Source organism: Miniopterus schreibersii (assembly GCF_964146895.1).
Source record: "Miniopterus schreibersii genome assembly, chromosome: 9".
In the NCBI taxonomy this organism is placed as follows: Eukaryota; Metazoa; Chordata; class Mammalia; order Chiroptera; family Miniopteridae; genus Miniopterus; species Miniopterus schreibersii.
The window spans coordinates 51,437,765-51,458,230 of NC_138118.1; the positions used below are offsets into that span (position 1 = coordinate 51,437,765).

At 33.5% G+C, this 20,466-nt stretch overlaps 1 protein-coding gene across 1 annotated transcript in view; it reads right to left on the reverse strand.

Moving 5' to 3' along the window:
* PCLO (piccolo presynaptic cytomatrix protein) overlaps window positions 1–20,466 on the reverse strand; it is a gene marked incomplete at its 5' end in the record, with an annotated part of 287,210 nt that overhangs the window by 14,390 nt on the left and 252,354 nt on the right. The window contains 5 exons of the mRNA XM_081147631.1: window positions 2,087–2,211; window positions 5,709–5,759; window positions 7,937–8,154; window positions 8,860–8,927; window positions 9,470–9,578. Coding sequence (XP_081003757.1) covers window positions 2,087–2,211; window positions 5,709–5,759; window positions 7,937–8,154; window positions 8,860–8,927; window positions 9,470–9,578 — 571 coding nt within the window. The remainder of the gene's footprint in view (window positions 1–2,086; window positions 2,212–5,708; window positions 5,760–7,936; window positions 8,155–8,859; window positions 8,928–9,469; window positions 9,579–20,466) is intronic.

Here is a 20,466-nt window from a genome sequence, read left to right on the forward strand (position 1 = left end):
ATGGCTTTAGCTGGAAATTCACTCTTCATTTCACTATAGTTCCCACTTTACCCTGCTACCCAGAATGGACTGCCATATTTATGTTACCTGCCTGCCTTTTCTAGTTATCCAAGTTTGCAATAGTTTAATTGATACAGTCATCTTGTAATAAATAAAAGATAGGCATTCTCATATTGTTTAAAAGATGATACTCCAGGATATTATTAAAGTTAGAAAACAAAATACAGTGTTTTATTTTAATTCATTAGCAAATGTTAGAGATATACCTTTGGCAGTGATTTCCTTTTATCCCATTATATTGTGATTAAATAACACTGAAGGTCTAATGACCCAAATCAAAGGCAGAATGAAGTTATCAGTTTGTTGTTATACCCATGTTTAAAACATGTAGCCAAATTACAGTTATAACTAATACATAAAGATATAAATGAATTAACATAAAATAAAAACTCCCTTTTCTTACACTATATGGCTAGTTGGTGATCTCTATAAATTAAATCAATAAATTAAAACTAGAACAATGATACCAGCAATGATAAGTTTCTAAATAAAATTATTAGGTAGGATAAAATTAAAGGCTGTATACTGAATTTGATAGAGCACCTGGTATTTTTCAAATTATTTTCTGAATGTAATCTAATTTGATTCCCCTGGCTAACTAAAAATTATGGCTCTGCCTACCTTGGCTCTTTCAATATAAATAAGGAAACTGGAGCTCAAAGAATTAGTGATCTGCCTGTGGTGATATAATTAGCACATAGCAGATTCAGAGGCAATGTATAACACTAATTTGGATCCTGGTCAAACAAACCAACTGCAATCATAAACATGCTTTTGTATGATTTCAATGCTTTTAAATTTGTTGAGGTTTGTTTTATGGCGCAGAATATAGTTTATCTTGGTGAATGTTCCATATGCACTTGAAAAGAATATGTATTCTGTTATTGATGAGCAAAATGTTCTATAAATATCAATTAAGTCATCAAAATGATTAGAAAAATATCATGAGGCAATTGGGGAAACTAGGAATTATTTATAAATTTAAAATTATTATGGTATTATGATGATTTTTGAAGTGAGTTATCTTTTGGAAATATGTACTAAAATATTTGCAGAAAAAAGTTATAATAGTTGACATCTACTTTAATGGAGGGTGTATATGAGGGCAAAATGAAACATGATTGGCTAGGAAATTGAAAATTTTCTCAAGTGAAAAGTAGTATTTGAATGTCACTCCTCAAATTAAATTAAAAAAATAAACAAAATGAACAAAATAAAACCAGAGTTTTCAAGTTACCCATCCAAAATTTTTGTTGATTACCTATGGTTCCATTATGCTAATTTGGCTAATATAAATTGTTTACATAAGGTATAACAATCTGCTGGATCCAAATCACTGTTTCAAAACCATCCTTGAGTACAGATTTATATATTCAAACATAGCAATTTGCATTTATTATGTGAAAATTAAATATCTCCAAAGAGCACTTTGCTTTATATGAACAGTTTATGTATCACACAAGAGAGTCAGAGATAATTTTCATTTATTTATCAAAATCAACATTTCAACTATTATTCTTGTTTTTTAAAAAAATTTTTAGTGTTTTTAAAACACTGACTTGAAATATGCATATAAATAAGGATACATCAACAAGTCACTTAATGAACATTTAATATATGGGATAATACACATGTCATATGAAAAAAAATACTAATTATATATCCTTGAACATTGGCTTTGCAAGTAAATTTGGAAATGTAAGGTATTTCTTTAAATCCCTCACAAATAATTTCCTTCAATGATTTCACAGACAATCTGACTGGTCATACATAGCAAAAGTGGTTTCCAGAATCTAATTACTGATGGAGGCAGGTTTTATTATAACCAATGACTCTCCTAGAACCCTTTAAGGTTTAATTATACATTTTAATTCCACCTTATCTACTAGTTATAAATAAATATGACATGTGGGTAAAATTAAGGAAATGATATTAAACTCTCTGAAATTAGAGACTAGAATACATTATATCACTATTTTCAAAATCAGGGGATGCAATACTTATAAGACACTGTTTCTTTACTTACCCTCGCCCTGGAAGAAGGTACACTTTAACAAAGGGGTCAGAATAACCATTGTTGTCTCGAGGGACTAGGTTTCTTGCTTGGAGAATATGTATTATGAGATTTCCAAGATCATAGTTGATTTGAAGCTTAAAGAAACAAACATATTTGGTGAATATTATTTTTTTGTTTCAAAAACAATACATTATCATTCAATATCTTACAAGTATTTTTTATTGTTGTTCTCATAAGAAGCATCAACCCTCATTTCCATTTTATTTGAAACTGAACAGACCAGTGAATGTCTAATTTAATTGGAAGTTCTCAGGCACATGTTAATTACCAGTAAAAGTGCTGTTCATTTTTCTTTAGTGAAAGTCCTGGCCTATCTCAAACTCATTTAGAAGGAAAATCATACATTGAATTCTAGTAGTATTTTTAAATATATATATTCTCAGGAAAATAGTAAATGTTTAACATTCATGAATACAATTATGGGGACTTTGAAAATAAATTAACTAGTTGAAAAATTTGTTAAGAAAATGCCTTTTGTATTTCACCAAATAGTTAGCAGTGGGTAGAATCATTTCTTAGAGATACAGCTATCACTACTAAAATGCAAGAATATTTTAGAATGTGTAAAATTTATCTCTTCCAATATTACATCATATGATGCTAAACCTATAGCTTTTCCTTCTGTTCTGCCTGCCTTTCTAGTAGAGTGAGAGGTTAATGAAACTGGGGAGGGGGAAGGGACGGGGTGGAACGGGTCATTGGGGAGAAAAAGGGACATCTGTAATATTTTAAACAAAAAATAAAATTAAAAAATAAAATAAAATCTCTCTCGAATCTGCAAAATTAAAAAAAAAAAGCTGAAGAGGAAAGAAGAGGCATTGCCTCATAGATGTTAAATGACTGTTGCAAAATTGTCATTGAATAGTAAAAGATCTATGTTTCTTTTTTTTAAAATGTTTTTATTGACTTCAGAGAGAGGAAGGGCGAGGGAGAGAGACAGAAGCATCAATGATGAGAGAGCTGTAATTGATCTGCTGCCTCCCGCACGCCCCCTACTGGGGATCGAGCCCACTACCTGGGCATGTGCCCTGAACGGGAATCGAACTGCAATGTCCTAGATCCTAAGTCAATGTTCAACCACTGAGCCACGCTGGAAGGGCAAAGATTATATTTCTAATAAATATTTGAGAAGCCGGCATAATTCAAAATAATTGAATTAACACATTTTTCTCCTTTGACATTTAAGGGTTTTTTGGCATTAGAATAAGGCTTAATTCTGTTTCATGCTGTTTTTATCAATTAACAAAGAGCAGAAAAGATGCATTTCGAAGGGGAAAAATCCATAAATAAAAATACTAACTTTTTTTATAATCAAACTAAGCAGACACACTATGGTTATGTGGAAAATGAGGTAATGTAGATGAGCCACACTTTATCTAAAATTTCATAATTAGAATAATTCTTAATTTTAGCATAATTTTGATCTGGTTTTATCTTGTGGCAAAAAAAGGGATGTTCAATCACTTTTCTCAATGCAGAAAGGTCCAGAGTCTGACCATCATGAAAGCGATGAGAAACATAGAACAGTGTCCTGAAGAAAGAGAAGAAATGGGAAGTTTAGGACTGTAGGAACTATGTGCTGTGATGGGTACTGAAATATACAATTAGTCTGAAATTAATTTCACTGAGGTTTAGAACAGCTTCCAAATATTTAAGGGGAAATTCTCCCCTATTTTCTCTTGTCTCTGCCAGCCCTAAGTCCATTTTTAACTGATATAGCACACAAAGTATTTCTTTTATTTTTTTCAAAACCATTTATTATTGAAATGAAAACCTGCAGGCTTCTCTAAAATAGTGCTTTTCAAAATTGACTCTGTCAGGCCTTCAGGAACACTTAGAGTTGCTCAGAGGTTACTTCCAAGAGAGAATAGGATGTCTCCAGCAACCCTCAGCCAGAGGTACTCAAGTGCTGGCAAATTCATTGCTTGGGTGTCTACAAAGGTGTTATTTAGAATAAGGGTTTTGCTAAAAGAAAAAGAAAGTTGAAGCCAATGTTATAAGGAAATTAAAAAAAAAAGGGGGGGGGGAATATCCCAAGAGTTAAGAAGGAATGTCATTAGTGTAAATTTCCACTATAGAATTAAAGAGAGAAAGATAAAAGCACCAACGATGAGAGTCATTGATCGGCTGCCTCCTGCACACCCCCTACTGCGGATCGAGCCACAAAGAACAAACAGCCACAAACCAAAAAGAAACATAGCAAATATTGGTCCATGGGCAAGAAGTTTTAAAAAAATGGGAGAGAGACAGATATTGTGAATCAGAAAAGCTAGCTTTGTTGTTGCTGCTGTCTATGAAATGAAGGATCGGAGTCTGACTTTCCTTAAGTGGGAAACAGCAGTGAGTCAGCAGGATCTCAAGTACATACACAATCAGGCTCCATCCCACTGTCCTTCTTAGGTGCCCACCTCCAGCACTTTTTCTGTATTTCCACTGCCATACTCCACTTTTGCTTTAATTAGTGTGGGCCTAGATAATCACTTAATGATTTTGCGTGTTCATCCCTTTATAATATTTCCTGTGGCCACGGCTGTATGACTTATTACATAGTCCTTTCAATTAAGTCTTTTTCTTACTCCAAAATATTTACTGGTCACCCTGTTATTTAGTGGCTAACTCCCCCCCACTCAGCTTACATTCAAGGTTCTTTTAAATTTGTCTTATCTCTATAGAAACATTTCACGGCAGCAAAGCTGACCTCTGCATTTCATTACTCTCTGGCAGCAGAACCTTTTCTTACACCATTTCTTCTTCCAGGAACACACTCCCCTTTCTCTCTGCTTATCCTCAAATTAGTTCAAATCTCTGATATCCTTGTGAAGTCTTTCATGAAAATTTCCTCCAGAACGTGCTGGATACGCAGCTAAGCCTTACTGTCCTCATTCCCTTATCTGGAACTTACTATCTTCAAAGTTATTATTTTATATTGTGTTAATTCTTTCTATGTGACATTTTGGTATCATCTAAAGTACAGTTTTCTAATATTTTTACTATGACCCACAGTAGGAAATACATGGTATTATTTTATTACACTAACACAGAAACACATACATAGAACTAAAAAGAGTGATTTACACTACTTTTCTTCTATCTTCCTGGTAAAATCCACTAAACTGACTTTATAAGTTACAAATTGGTTATGACCCAGGTAAGAAAAACACAGCTCTACAAGAACTGTTCAACAATTATTTAATAAGTGTTAATCAGAGGAGGAAATGGGGATAGGATTAGGCTCATGAAACTCTTTGAGGGGGAAATTTCAAATTTCCAGGAGAATCTGTCATGTTTGAAACACATTTAACAAGTATAAAGTAACTGAGGCATGAAATATATTAATACCTCTAAGGTATCAGGCTGATTTTGAGGTATATAATTTCATAGATAAAATTAGATTTCATAAAACACACATTCATACTAAAATACTACCCTATGCAATCATGTTTGTCCTTTATAGATCTGTATGTGTTATAAAACAGAAAAGGTTCTAGCAGTGTTTACAACTTCAGTAGACCAGGGGGAGGAACAACCAAAAAAGATGATATAATGATGATTAGAAAAAACATTTTCATACCTGAATTTCCCCTGTAATTGGATGAGAGACAACCTTTGTTGCATCGGTAGGCTGTAACATTAAAAACATACATTATAATAATGGATAAACCCTTCATAGAATTTACCATTTCAACCTCCTTCTGAAATTAATTTCCATTTGGTCAGAGCACGCTGCCTGGAAAATATACTTTACCCATTTGTCTGCTTCAGATGATGCTGTTGCTTGTACTTCTCAACACATGTTTAATTTTATAGCTACATAAATCTACTTTTCATTTTGTTAAGCCTGTTTTGAAGCTGTAATTTTATACCTGCAGTAATGTATTTTCAATTTCTTAAGAAAATGAACACTTCTGGTTCAATGTACTCCATTTAAGTATTTACAAGATTTAAAAATCTACAGAGGAATAAAAAAGACACTGTTTTTACACAATGACTGCCTAGGAGACAGTTATGAAAGCCCAACCTTGTACTCCTCTGTTGGGTGTACCTGATCCCCTCTAGGCTCAAGTACCCAGCAATCACTTTCTAATATCTCACACTCATTTATAATTCCATCCCATTCCATTTAAGTTCTCATTTCTTTAATAAGTCCCTTTTGTTAGTAAAGCATTAAAACAAGAATGTGATTTGATAAACTGATTCATACTGCTGAATAAAAGACTGATTGCTGACTCGTTACATTTCAATGAAATATTTATAGAAAAGGAGAAATGATGTCCCTGACCCCAGATCTTACAGAATTTTAGGCAACGTGGAATGTGGCATTATGCTAAATACAATTGAAATGTTTTAATTTTAATAAATTTCATTACATTAATATTTTTTAATTTAATATTTGGTCTCATACCTAATAAAAACATAAAAATATTAAAACTATAATCCTCTAAAGTACATTTGATATTTGGGAATATTATATTACCTCACTCTGGGATATGTAAGCTACCGACCATCATTTAATGTTTCTATAATTTCTCAATATAAATTTTTTAACATTGTAGGATTTAGAGAACAAATAAAAGTATTGCCTTTTATGCACACCACATGCTAATGGGTCAAGAATTACCATTAAATTATTTACTCATTCAGCACAAATGTTTTGAGAAACTCTGTACCAGCGAAACTTGAAGATCAACACCAAAAAAGATGAACAGGCAATATTCCTTCCTTCAAGGTAATGAAAAGAGAAATCTCAGCCTGTAACTCAAGAGACAGCCTCTGGGAGGCAATCCTTAATATTTAACACATAATTGCATGTTATAAAATATAGTTGTGTTAAAATTTATTTTGAAATTGAGTCTAACTATCCCTGAATTGGTCTTCAGGAAGCCTTGCTATATTTAATTAGGAATAAGACATTTTATGATGCAGTGATTAAAATCATCCTACCTTTCTTGTTGGCTTCTGAATAAACGGGATTTTGGGTGACATCTGCTTTTTTTAATACTTAGTAAAACAAACTTTTTATTCTGAAGTCCAGTCAACTTAACCAAGAATAGCCTGTCCTTCCCATATATCTCACCACACAAAAGAAAACCTCTATGGGTGTTTAATCAGACAAAAACTTTCCAATGTGTTTATTGACAATGAGGAAAGCTTCTCTCTTAACAATCAAATCTGAGGGAAAAATTACAAACTGTCTACATTTCTATCTGCTTTTATAAAGTTAAACAATTAATTCTTTGTTTTCTTTTAATTCCCTAGTAACTCTGAAATGATGTTTGTGTTAAAACAGTGTTAGAAACATTTGTTTCAAATAAAGATTTGCATCAAGAGAAAATTTATTGGTATGAAATTAGGGATTAAATTCAAAATGGCAATGCTATATTAATATTTTTCCTTGTTTCTTATTAACCTAAATTCTCTTTATCTGTGTCCTTTTTACCTTTTATGTTACAAAATCTAATGTAATATATATCTTGTGTTTCTAAAAAGATGTAAAGCTAATATCTGACATACAAAGTGGCTCAGATTTATGCAACAAAAACAAAGAAAAAAATAACCAGGAAATGAGATGCGTCAGATACATTTTTCAAGTTCTTCATATAGAAATACATCATCTTGATACATTTTGAATCAGTCATATAGTCAGAAATGGAAAACTGGTTTGTTTGTTTGCTTCAATAGAGAAGAAGGAAACAGAAATCATAAGAACATCTTTGAAAATGATATTGTATTTCCTATCTCCTAGTCTAAATAAGGAACTAGAAAGTAAGTAATTCAGAGGTCACATCAAGCAATTCTCACCTTGCTACTGCTGCTGTGTTTCTTTTTGCTCACTGAGGGTGACCCAGGTTGCCCAGGGCTGGGAACAGAACTGGATCCAGCTGATGTAGGACCTGAATGAACGTGAGATCCCTTTTCAGCGACCGAAGACATAACCAGTGGTGACTGCTGGAGCGAAACCTTCTGGAGCTCTGCTGCCAACTGCTTAGGATCGACCCCTGGGGATTTCGCTTTATCCACTACAATAAAATAAGTTACACATTTTTCAATTTCATAGGGACTTAACACCATGGGACTTATTTGAGTTCTAGATGACAAAGTCAAAATATTACTTATACAACAAGCTAACATTTAAAAAAGTAAATAAACGTAATTGTACCTTTATGTATCTATTTCTAAGAAGTCTAGAAGGCAAACATGCAAATGTGTGTTTCCCTAGAATGCTAAACACACAGCCACAATGCTTCTGATATTGCTTATGATTATATACATGTTACAGATATTTACATAATCATAAGGCTATAGCTTTATTTTTGCCTATGTTTACATCTAATATCTTCATCTATAGCCACATCTGCCTCAATAATTGCAGATGGTTCCCAATTTATACTAGTTTGACTTAACAGTTTTTCAACTTTACGATGGTGCAAAAGTGATACAATAACAAATTACATGAGATACTCAACAATTTATTATAAAAGAGACATTGTTTTAGATAATTTTTCCCACCTGTAGGCTAATATAAGTGTTCTGAGCACATGTAAGGCAGGCTAGTCTGAGCTATGATGTTTGGTAAGTTGGGTGTATTAAATGCATTTTTTACTTAAGGATATTTTCAATTTAGGATGGGCTTATTGGGGCATAACCCATTGTAAGTAGAGGAGCATCAGTACTTCTACATCTATATTTTTATTCACAGTTGAAAGCAGATTGCTTTCACCTACCAGATTTTGGTGGTTCATGAAGTTCCAGGTGCTGGGGATTTTCAGAATCTGATAGCATGTTGAGGTCCCTAAAAATTAAAACAAAAAAATTAAGACAGAAATTGAGGAAGCCTGAGGCAAAAGGCCCTTTTCCCCAACTACCCTGAATATTTTTTTAAGTAGGTAAATGAGAAGTGGTTAATGATATAAAGCAATTTCAAAGCATGCTCACCCTTCTAACCAAATATATATTTGCAATGTTGTTAAAAGTTGGCTGATAAAAATGATTATTTAAGGTGAAATCTTTATGGATTAAATGTAAGTTTATTTTGAAATACCATACATATCCATGAAATCTAAATGGGTTTAGGTTTTCATTTAAATGAAGCATGTCTCAATAAAAGCATGAAAGGGGAGAACTATTGACATTAATCAGAGACAAAATTATCTGAATTCTTTCTATGCTTTAGACTTTGATTCTGAACACAAGAAATCTATAAAACTTGTATTCACTTTATTTTCTCATTACAGAAAATCTTGCTGACTGTCAAAGGTTCCACCTTAACAATTTTAAATTAAAAGAGCCATGAATAGCCAAAAAATGGAAACAGAAAGATGGGGAAAAACTCACAGTCTTACACATATTTCTGCTTCCCCACTTTGCTGACTAATGATACTCTGCACTTCTTCATACGTTTTAGAAGTTAAAGGAACTCCATTCCATTCCAATACTTGCATCCCTAAAAAGACAAATTCAAGTATAACATGAAAAATGTGTGCTATTTCTAGTCTGGGTCCATAGGTCGTAGAAGACACTGCTTTGCATTTACAAACCAACTCAGCACACCGTCTCAGAGAACATCAGTTCAAAGTTCTCTGGAACATTAATGCCAAAACCATGTGTAGTTTGATTTCACCCACTTACCTGAACACATAAAATATATCTAAGACAACATGCAAAATGTTGCTTTTGAAATCTATTAAATATTATCAAACACATGCATTTTGTTCACACTGCTATAAAGAAAACATTATTGAATGTATACTGCTTAGACCAATTTTGTGTCAGACAAAAAATAATTACAACCAATATCATCTTTTCATGGGGAACAAGCAAGTAAACTGTAAACTTCCATATTCTATTTTGTGGAATGGGAGTGGTAGGAGAAAGTCATTAGGATTTTGCTGTGCAGGTCCCCTTAAGAAACGGTTACACCTTCAACTTGGCTCAGATAAAGCAGTTTCCACATTGTGTCTTTTCTTCTCTGCATGCAAGACATTCCAGAGTAGAAGCAGCAGAAATGCTACAGAGGACAGCGTCGAGGATGCTGGTGGCCTGTGCAGCGCACAAGGCCCTGTGCTCAGAAGGCCCTATGCTGGTTTTAATGCTTTGCTGTTGCCATCTTGAAATTCTTAATGTTTGAACAAAGAGATATACAATTTCATTTTGCACTGGGTCCTGTAAATTAGGTTGCTGGACTAGTTACAGGGCTTTTCATGTTTCCTCTCTATCTAAAAAGACAATTTTCATACAAAAAATAGTAACATTTAATATTTCAACATTTTACTTTTAGTTTCTTTGGTCCATTTTACATGAGCTGTCAAAATAATTTAGGGACAAATATTTGGCACAAATCCGATGGCCCTAATATGTGGCTATCTGAGCTGGATATAAATTAGATAAAACCATTCAAAGTTATAGTGCCCAAATATTTGTGAATGCTGCCAGCTTTACCTGAGAAAAATATGTTTGCCATACTAGGCCATAATTAAATAAAAAGAAATACTTGTTGAAAAATTACACTTTCAATGTGCTTCACAGATGCCTATGTGAAATTACCTGTTGCTCAACATTGGTTTCAATGGGAAATTCTAAACATGACATGATTGAGTCTTTGCAATTTTAAAGACTTTTATGTACATTGAAAAGCATATTACCAGATGCAAGCAAGTATGGGAAATGCTTTTACTACAGTGGAATGGCAAAAGAAACCTGTAAAAATGTCCACAATAACACAAACAAGAACAACTTTCCATAACTTACTCTAAGAAAACTTTATCTCCAGATGGGCTTTAGGTTTATTGCAACAATCCGAGGCTGTTGTACACATAAAATGAAAAAAAATTATATAAAAGAAAGCGGTGATAGCGCCTAAAGAAAAGGTTAGTACTGAAAGACGAAAAGCCCACAGAAAAACACACTTTTTTCTTTTAGCCAAGAGTAAGAGTATATTTATGGACAGATGATTTTGAATGGAAACAAAATTAATGGTGTTATAACCCAGAAATTGCATTGTCACTTTTCTGCAGGAGCATACTCTATGAAAAGAAATAGCCACAAAATCTTCATGCTACTTCTGTTGGATTTACCTGTTTATTTTTCACACCTCAAAAAATAACAGAGCAAATTTACAAAACATAACTATCTACAGAAATGAAAAATGCTTCTAGTCATAAAAAAACTAAACTAGAATCATTAATTACATTGCTGAAAAATATACAGAAAACTAGGGTCTTGCCCAGATATTTACCTGAGAGCATGAACTATATGATATGCTCCGTCCCATGATATACCTGCTAAACTTTTCCATTCACTCATTTCCCACCAGCGTTGGTGCAATACTATAGTTCAAAAGATTTCTCTGGTTCTTTTATCCTTTTATTCTTGGTTCCCAGGATGAGTATCAGATACTACAGGGAATGTGAGTACTGAACGCAGTCATTTAGTAACACTTCCCCTTTGCACTCCCTCTCCAACTTCTACAAATCCTACGAGAACCCCACTAAAATAACCAATTGAACATACAAATAACTCCTTATTAATTCATAAGATGGTTTTAGTAGTTGTGAGAATTAAGTATCATGTGACATCAAATACAATATTTTTGAGAAATATGTTAATTGTAAAATTCTATAAACTATTGCAAAACGCATGCAAAAATTTGTTGAAAATGATCATACTACACGGAAGTTGACTAAAATAGTATTTTACCATTTAATTGATTTGAATGTAAGCATATTCAAACTTCAGATAACTTTTTACTCTGACTTTGAGGAATAATTCCTGGAAGATAGTGTACACATAAATGGTTAAATCTATTATTTAGCATTATGAGCAAACAATTACATTTTCTTTATATTTCAATTATATCAACATGTATGTTAACCAATGTTCAGTTTGGGAGTGTACAGATAATTCTTCAATTACATCCCTAGAAATTGCCTATTCTAATAGTTTCTCTTAGGAAAACTAAGATCATCCAAATTTTTGCTGAATGTGCAACAATGATAATAGGACTTGGTGCTCAAAATAGCATACTTTAATGTTATCAAAATTCAAAATTATAATAATCAGGTAATTTTTTTAATTAAAAAAATCAACATAAAATATTCTGAAATGTTTTTTCATAACTTCTGGGATTATTTAATTTTGTATGTTCATCAAACTGGCAAGAGCTATTCTTATCTTTATAATCTGAAATTTCAAGCATGTTATTTTTGTCTATATTTAAAGTTTACCATTACTTCAAAAACATCTATAGATTAAAATTATTGAGTTAACAAAGTCTTATAGGTTACTGTATGTCCTATCATATATCAACAAAAGCTCATGACTTTTATTTACTTATTCCACAGATATTTTTTCAGTACCTAGTATGTGGCAGGCAATACACAATTCATCACCTTTGTAATGATCACCACTTTTGTGCTGTTATATGCTAATATTTTTTGCTGTCCTATGAATTAATAAAATATATTCCACTAGAAAAAACAGAAATATCTTGGCAATTAGTAAAATAAAGATGATTCACAGGGAGGTAATTCAAAAGTGTTATAAGTATAGGAAAAAAAGCCCAGACTCATTGTGATTAGAAAGTACAAATTAAAGCAATAATGACATGTTACTTAACTCCCATCATGCAAAAAGTTTGAAGCCAGAAAATACCATGTATTGACCACAATGTGGGATTATGGCACTTTGACTTCAAGGGAGATTATGTTTGCTAGATGGTTTTTCAGCTTTATCCCCACTCTATGATGTGGGGAGACGGTATCAGCATGAAAAATAAAACTGCTTATTTACAATTTCTAACATGTAATTATTTAAACGGAGATGCAGAAAAGAGCTACCATTCTCGAAGGAGGTGTGGCAGAACACTGTTAAATTAAGTGCATGTACTTCCCACAACCCGGACATCCTCTCCTTGGCCATCTATCTGTGGGAGGTGGGAGTTCCAGGAGAAATGGACAATGAGAGGGCTGTAAGTGCACACCATGAAAATGCTTCGCAAAGTTGGCAGGAAACAGATTGCAAGTGTTAACACCAAAAGGTGAAACCATCTTAAAATCATTTGCCAAGTAAAAACAAGTGAGAAACAGACTGTTAAGCAAAAGAATACGCTATGATAATATACTCCATTTTCATCCTTTGGCAGACTCTTGACAAGAGTTCTTTAGAAAAATGTTATACGGCTTAGGTATATTTTCAAATAGCTCCAAATTGGAGAAGTAAAATTCTACACTGACTGTCATTAACTTGGGGTGTGAACTTGATAAATCCACTCTCTATGTTTCTTCTTTCACTCATACATTTTGTGACGAGCAAGCAAAGGATGGGTCACATGTATAAATTCTCAGATGAAATTAATTTGCACATTTTAAAATTCTCAAGGTCCATCTATGTTGTCACAAATGGCAGTATTTCATCTTTTTTTATGGTTGAGTAGTAGTCTATAGTATACATATATGACATCTTCTTTATCCAATCCTCTATCGAAGAACACTTTAGTTGTTTCCATTTCTTGCCCACCATAAATAATTATGTTAAGCGAAACAAGTCAGTCAGAAAAATGTAAGGCCCATATGATTTCACTGATATGTGGGATAGAAAACTGAAACTCATAGACACAGACAACAGTGTGGTGGTTACCAGAGGGAAGGGGGCGTAGGAAAAGGTAAAGCAGGCCACATACACGGTGAGGGAAGATGATCGGACTCTGGGCGGTGGGCACACAATGCAATATACAGATCAAATATCATAGAAATGTGCACTTGAAACCTATATAATCTTGTTAACCAATGTCATCTTAATAAATTCAATTAAAAAAAGAAACATAAAATTCTCACAACATTTTGAATAGAAGAATATTTAAGATAAGTCAAAGACTACAGAACTGTCTGTGCTTATCCATGCTTCTTTTTAAGTCTGATTTGGAATCAGAGGCTTTTTACACTCACAGACCTAAAATAGATCTAGCTTCAATCATAAAAAGTAACTGTAAAGAAAATCAATTATCACATATCCTGCAGTATTAATGGTCAATAATAAAAAGGTCATTGAAGAACAATTACATAAATCAAATTATATAATGTTTTAAAAGCACATCACAACTATTTATAAACTTGTTATAAATCAGGCAATATCCTTGTAGATGCTCTAGTTTTAGTCTTTTATACAATATATTAGAAAAATGAAACGTGAGGTAACATGACTTTTTTAACATCACACAGTTAAAGGTAGTGCGAAAATATGAGCTCCATCTTGCTGTCCCTAAGGCCAATGCTAGTATTGGTTAATGGGAAAATGCATTCAGTGTATGCCACTTGAATATAAACAGAGTTCAACTATGTAAAACATAGCACAAATAATACAAGTATTATTTATAATGCCATTTTAATGAGAAAAAGATAATTTAGAAATTATATTAATTATATATATGACAATATTATTTGAAGACTGGGGCTTGCAAAAATTGAAAAAACAAAGTTGTGGATATAACTTTTAAAAAAAAATATTTTTATTGATTTCAAAGAAAGGAAGGGAGAATCATTGACCGGCTGCCTCCTATATGCCCCGGCTGGGGATCAAGCCTGCAACCCTGGCATTGCCCTAACCAGGAATCCAACAGTGATCTCCCGAATCACAGGTCCATGCTCAACCATTGAGCAACAATGGCTGGGTTATCATTTTTTGTTGTTGCTAATCCTCACCTGAGGATATTTTTTCCATTGATTTTTAGAGAGAGTGGAAGGAAGGGTGGGAGGGAGGGAGAGAGGGAAACATTGATATGTGAAAGCCACATCCATTGGTTGCCTCCGGCATGCACCCCGACTGGGGCTGGGGATCAAACCTGCAACCCAGGTAGTGTCTTTGACTTGGAATTGAACCCGCTACCCTTTGGTGTGGACGGGCTCTCTAACCACTGAGCCACAGTGGCCAGGGCATGAATATATTATTTTATGGTGGGTAAACAATAGAAATGAAAAAAAGCTGATCAGCTTTCTCATCTTTTTTTCCTATCCCACTCCCGAAAAGAAGTACCGCATTTCTCCAGGCACGTTGATGGGAAATTAAGCTGAGCCCTGCTGGAAGAGAAAATAATGTAGGATGGATTGCTCAGTGTAACAAATGACCAGGAAAAAGCAAATCAAAACCATAGTGATTTATCATCTCACACCTTTTAGGATGACTGTTGTCAAAAACACGAAAGTCAGTAAGTGCTGGGGAAGAGGTGCAAAAATTGGAACCCTGGTACTCTGTTGAATGCAATATGGTGCAGCCACTATAGAAGATAGTGTGAAGTTTCCTACAAATTAAAAATGGAAATACCAAATGATCTAGCAATTCCATTTCTGGATATTTATCCACCCAAAAATTGAAATCAGGAACTTGAAGAGATAGTAGCACTCTCATGTCCATTGCAGTGCTATACACAACAGCCAAAATATGGAAATAAATTCCCAGAAACATGTGAATAGATAAAGCAAATGTAGTTTATACATACATTGGAATATTATTCAGCCTTTAAAAAGGAGGAAATCTTTTATTATAAGACCAACTGAATGAACCTTGAGGTCATTAAGCTAAGTGAAATAATCAGTCACAGAAGGATTCCATTTATACGAGGTATTTAAAATAGTCAAACTTAGAAGCAAAGAATAGAATGGTGGTTGCCAGGGATGTGGGAGGGGAAAATAGTTTCTAATTAACTTCTACAAAATTTCAGTTATGCAGGACAAATAAGTTTTAGATATCTGATAAACAAGTTTGTGTCCATATATAGCATGGCACTGTACACCTAAAAATCTGTGAAGATTTTTAGAGTTCATGTTAAGAGTACTAATTACAATGAAAAAAAGAAAAGAAAAGAATGTAGGATGAATGAAAGGAATAGAAGATGGAGAGTCATTTCTAGGGAGGTGATATCCCCCAACTCGGTGGTTGGATGTTGCAAAGGTAGTAGGGAGCAGCATCCTGCTTGCTCATGTAGTTCAGGGAAGATGGAATTATCTCAAAGGAAAAGTTGTGTAGTGCCATTAGAAAAGTTGACACTAGATTCTGTGGCTTTCAACCTAGGCAGAACTACTCTCATTAAAACTTGGTCCAGTTAAGGAAGCCAGCCACCTACTCTCAAGGATTGTGCTGGCTTGGACGTTGCTCTCTCAGTGGTGTGGGTCAATGTACAAGGACCAACCCCCATTTCTAGAATGTTTAAGACCCTCACTGGGAACTTCCCCAGAGCTCATGTGGCAGGAAACATCAAATCATGAACGTGATTCAATTTCTTACCAGGACACGAAGGGGAGGTTGGAACTGACTACTGAAAAAAAAAAGTAATGCATTTCTTGTCCTCCAGTAGCTCTCTCAAATTCATGCTTTTTGAACAGTCAAGGTAAACAGGGGAGTGTAATTAGCCATGATTTGTGGTTGGACTTGAGAAAAATGATCATGGTAGGATTCTGTTTGTGATCACTACAGCCACTAAAATGATCTCGTATTCCAGTCCAAAAATTTCTGGAAAGATTGGTGTAGGTGTCAAAGTCACACTATGGCTACAGTTTATGATGTTTAGAATTAGATATGTTATTTGAAACAGACTAAAATAGAATGTGCTGAATGAGACAGGAGAATGGGTATTGGGTAGATCAGTAAAATTTTATTGATCCCAAAAAAATAATATAACAAAGTTATCTAATTATAGGTAAGTAATGTAATCATCTCATTCAAAGTAGATTGCAGTTCATAAATTTGTAAGTTTTTCTTAGTTGAAACTTCCCAATCTATTTTGTTAAAATACCCAGAATGAATGTTTTCTATTGACTTTCTAATTAAATGATATTAACAGATTAATACCATCAAATTTGAAGAATATGATGAGCAGCTAACAGTAACCAACTAATCCAATAATGCTCTCAGGATCATATAGAGATTCATAGTTAATTGAATGGGCATAGGAAACTAGGATAAGTGACACAACTGTGCATGTGAAATGCTTAACTGTTGCCTCCTCTGTTTTACGTATCCCTAGTGAATCCTTAAGGATTTTAACTTTAACTATGTTCTTAATCTTTTTTGATATTCATGCATTCTGTACTGTTCCCTTCTTAATGTTATTTAAATGGATCCAACTACTCAGAAAATACATTTTAACCTAAAATATCATTACTTTATACCAGAAAAATTATTTCCTAATAAATGCAAGAGCTATCTGAACTAATGCCAACAAATCATCATCATCATTCCATTGAGCATATATAGGGACAATAGAAATTATATTTCATAAGATTATCTGACAGATAGCACGCAGAATTTTGCCTAGACTATTAAGGTGTAACTTTAAATCATGTGTAAAATCAGACAAAACAGAAATTATGTTTCTTAAAAGGAAAGTTATAAAGTCTCCCAATCAAAATTTAAGAGCAAAATAAAACTCAAATATACTCATCTATAATATAAGAAAATAAAATGTTTATTTTGAAAAAGAAGGGAGAATTCATCATAACCCAAGAAGTTATCACTAGAAATATTACAACTCAGTCAAGTGCTGTGCATAAAAAGTTAAGTTTTTATATTGCTTAGTTTTGAAAACAAAGACACTATATAATTATTATAGATGGTTTAATCAATATTAAAGAAGTAAACATAATGCATAAAATTCTTTCATAATTTTTAGTCAACTAATGTAAGTAAGACAGTGATGATATTTCAAATTAAAAAAATCAATAACCATTTTGTTATTCTGAGAGAAGATATAAAATGTATTGTGAAATAATTTCTTTACAGAAATAAAATGAATTATGTGTTAAGTTACTTTATAAAAGCGCCAATATTCTAAATTTTTTTATATCATAAAGCAGAATTAGCAAATAATTTACTTTGGCTTGATAGATGTTCAATAAATAGAAAATATCACCTGATGGTTGAATTCCATTCAAAAAGTTCTCAATCACTTTTAATTGATATAATTCAATTTCAATATATATTATAACATACTACAATTACTGATTTTTCTATTGAATAAAATCATAATTGTCTAAGAAGAAAACAGTTAACAGCAGTATCTGCCAACTGATATAAACCAATTTCCTTTCAGTTCTCTAAAATTCATGTAGATAAATTATTTCTTCTACCCAATAGATAAGCAAACACTGTTACAACCATAAAAAAATGGCATAGTCTAGATGAATTACAAAGGCCTTTCACAGGCATACAATCTGATTATAAGTAGTTCTTTTGATTAAAAGGAATAAAATTAGACCCATTTTACTTGTGTTAATAGCACCAATACAAAATATTTTTAAGTTAGTTTGCACACTTTTTCTCATTTTATCTTTTCAGCAATCCAGTAAATATAGGTAGGGTAAGTGTAACTATTTCCCCCTTTTTTTTCCAGATGTAAATCCTTAGCTTTAGAAATTATATCAGAGTTGGTTCAAAAAGCCAGGTATCCTGATTCCTCATCTAAGTTCAGGCATGTTGGCATTTTAAGGGCTTCTTTTTTGTTTAAGATACAGAGGACAACTAATTATAAAATTTTGGCTACTATTATGGCTAATATCTTAGATTTAAGTGTATAATCAATATAAATAAGTGTGCTTAATTATGATAAACTGAACCACATCAAGTCCACAAATATTTAGTCAGTGTGTGTCAATAAGAGGACTAGATTCTGGGTTACGTATTGTATCAGTTATATTTCTCACATGATTTCTCCCACTAAGGAAGAGCAGGCCCTCCATGAACAAATGCTCACCTAAGGCAAATAAGATCCCGATTCCTGCATAACAGAGAATCTCCAAAAAGTAGTGGATAGAGGGCTAAGAAATGGGAGTGGGGACGGATGAAGATGAGTTGAACGAGTTGGTGTACGCGACAAAAGGCCTGGTAGGTCACACTGAACTTGGGCTTAATTCATTTGATAATATAAGACATAAGAGGAAAGGTTTACAATAGTCAAATTGTTATTGTAATAACTTTCTGTAGTTTGGAGAGGTGTATAACCCTTTTCCCCTTTGTCTCTTCCACTTTCAGAAAGTTAGTGCTTCTTTCATGTTTTACTGTACTTTTGTTATATTATGTGGGAATTTAAGATTTTTGTGTGTTTTTTTTTAAGTGATGGAGTGCCTTTTGGCTTACTAAATTTTAACACTATGTGTAGGAACTAATGGATGAACATATTGAGGTCATTTCTACTGAGCTAAAATTTAACATACATGTTGTACTGTTCATAACATTCATAAATGATATATAATATAATAATTTATCATCACGTCCCCTGTTCCCACCTTGGTCTGAACAGCTACATCTCATGCTTGGGTTATTTCTATAGCTTCCTAAATGCTCTCCTTTCTACCCTTTACTCCTCCAAACTAGTCTGGTTACAGCAGCCAGAGGGATCCTATTTAAGGCCGTTCAGCTTGTGTCAGCCCCGTGGCCTCTCATCCCACGTTGTTAGAAGCTGAAGTCCTTACAATGTCCTTCAGTATTCTACCTCTGTTAGTTACTTCTTTGACGGGAACCCCTGCCATCCTTCCTCTCACATGCTCCCAGTTCCCGCCACACCGGCCTCCTTTCTGTCTTACTGCTCCCTACACACACCAGGGATGTTCTTGCTCTAGGCCTGGGCCCTTTTCATTCCTCTGCCTTTACTTAACTTCTGGTTCACTCTTTCCTTTCCTTGGGGGCTTTACTCAATTTTACCTTCTCCATGAGTCCTTTCCTGACCACCGCATCTAAAATTGCAACCCCACCCACCTACACACCGTGTCCACCCTCCTTGTTGTATTTTTCACCTTAGCACATATTGCCATTTAATATATGATATTTATAAATAACTCTATTATTTTCTGCCTCACCTACTAGAATATATGGTCTATACTTTCTTCATTTATGTTTTGTGTCCCCACATGGCCCAGTGATTTGCTCTATATAGCAGGTACTAAAAAAAAAATTACTGAAATAGTAAAGTGACACCACTCAGCAAACTCAAGTGTGATAACTGACAGTGATCTAGGAAAGGATCTAAGAAAGAGCAGAGAATAAAAGAAAACAAAAATAGACTAAGAGAAAATAAAAAATAAATCTTATTTTCTTTCACACTCAGTGTGACTTACTATATATAGGGAAAGCCTTTAATCTGAATTTGTTGAGTGCTGAAGTGAAAAACCTGCATTTCCACAGAATATTCTTTGTGCTTTAGCACTCCTCACTGTATCTGGGACATAGTGTAAACTCCAAAACTATGTTGAACTATCTTAAAAATTAGCAAATGGAATAAATGAAAGTCTGGAAAGACCTGACTTAGTTCCTGCACAGTTTCCCTGGGGAGCTTGCAGTCTGCTTGCAGT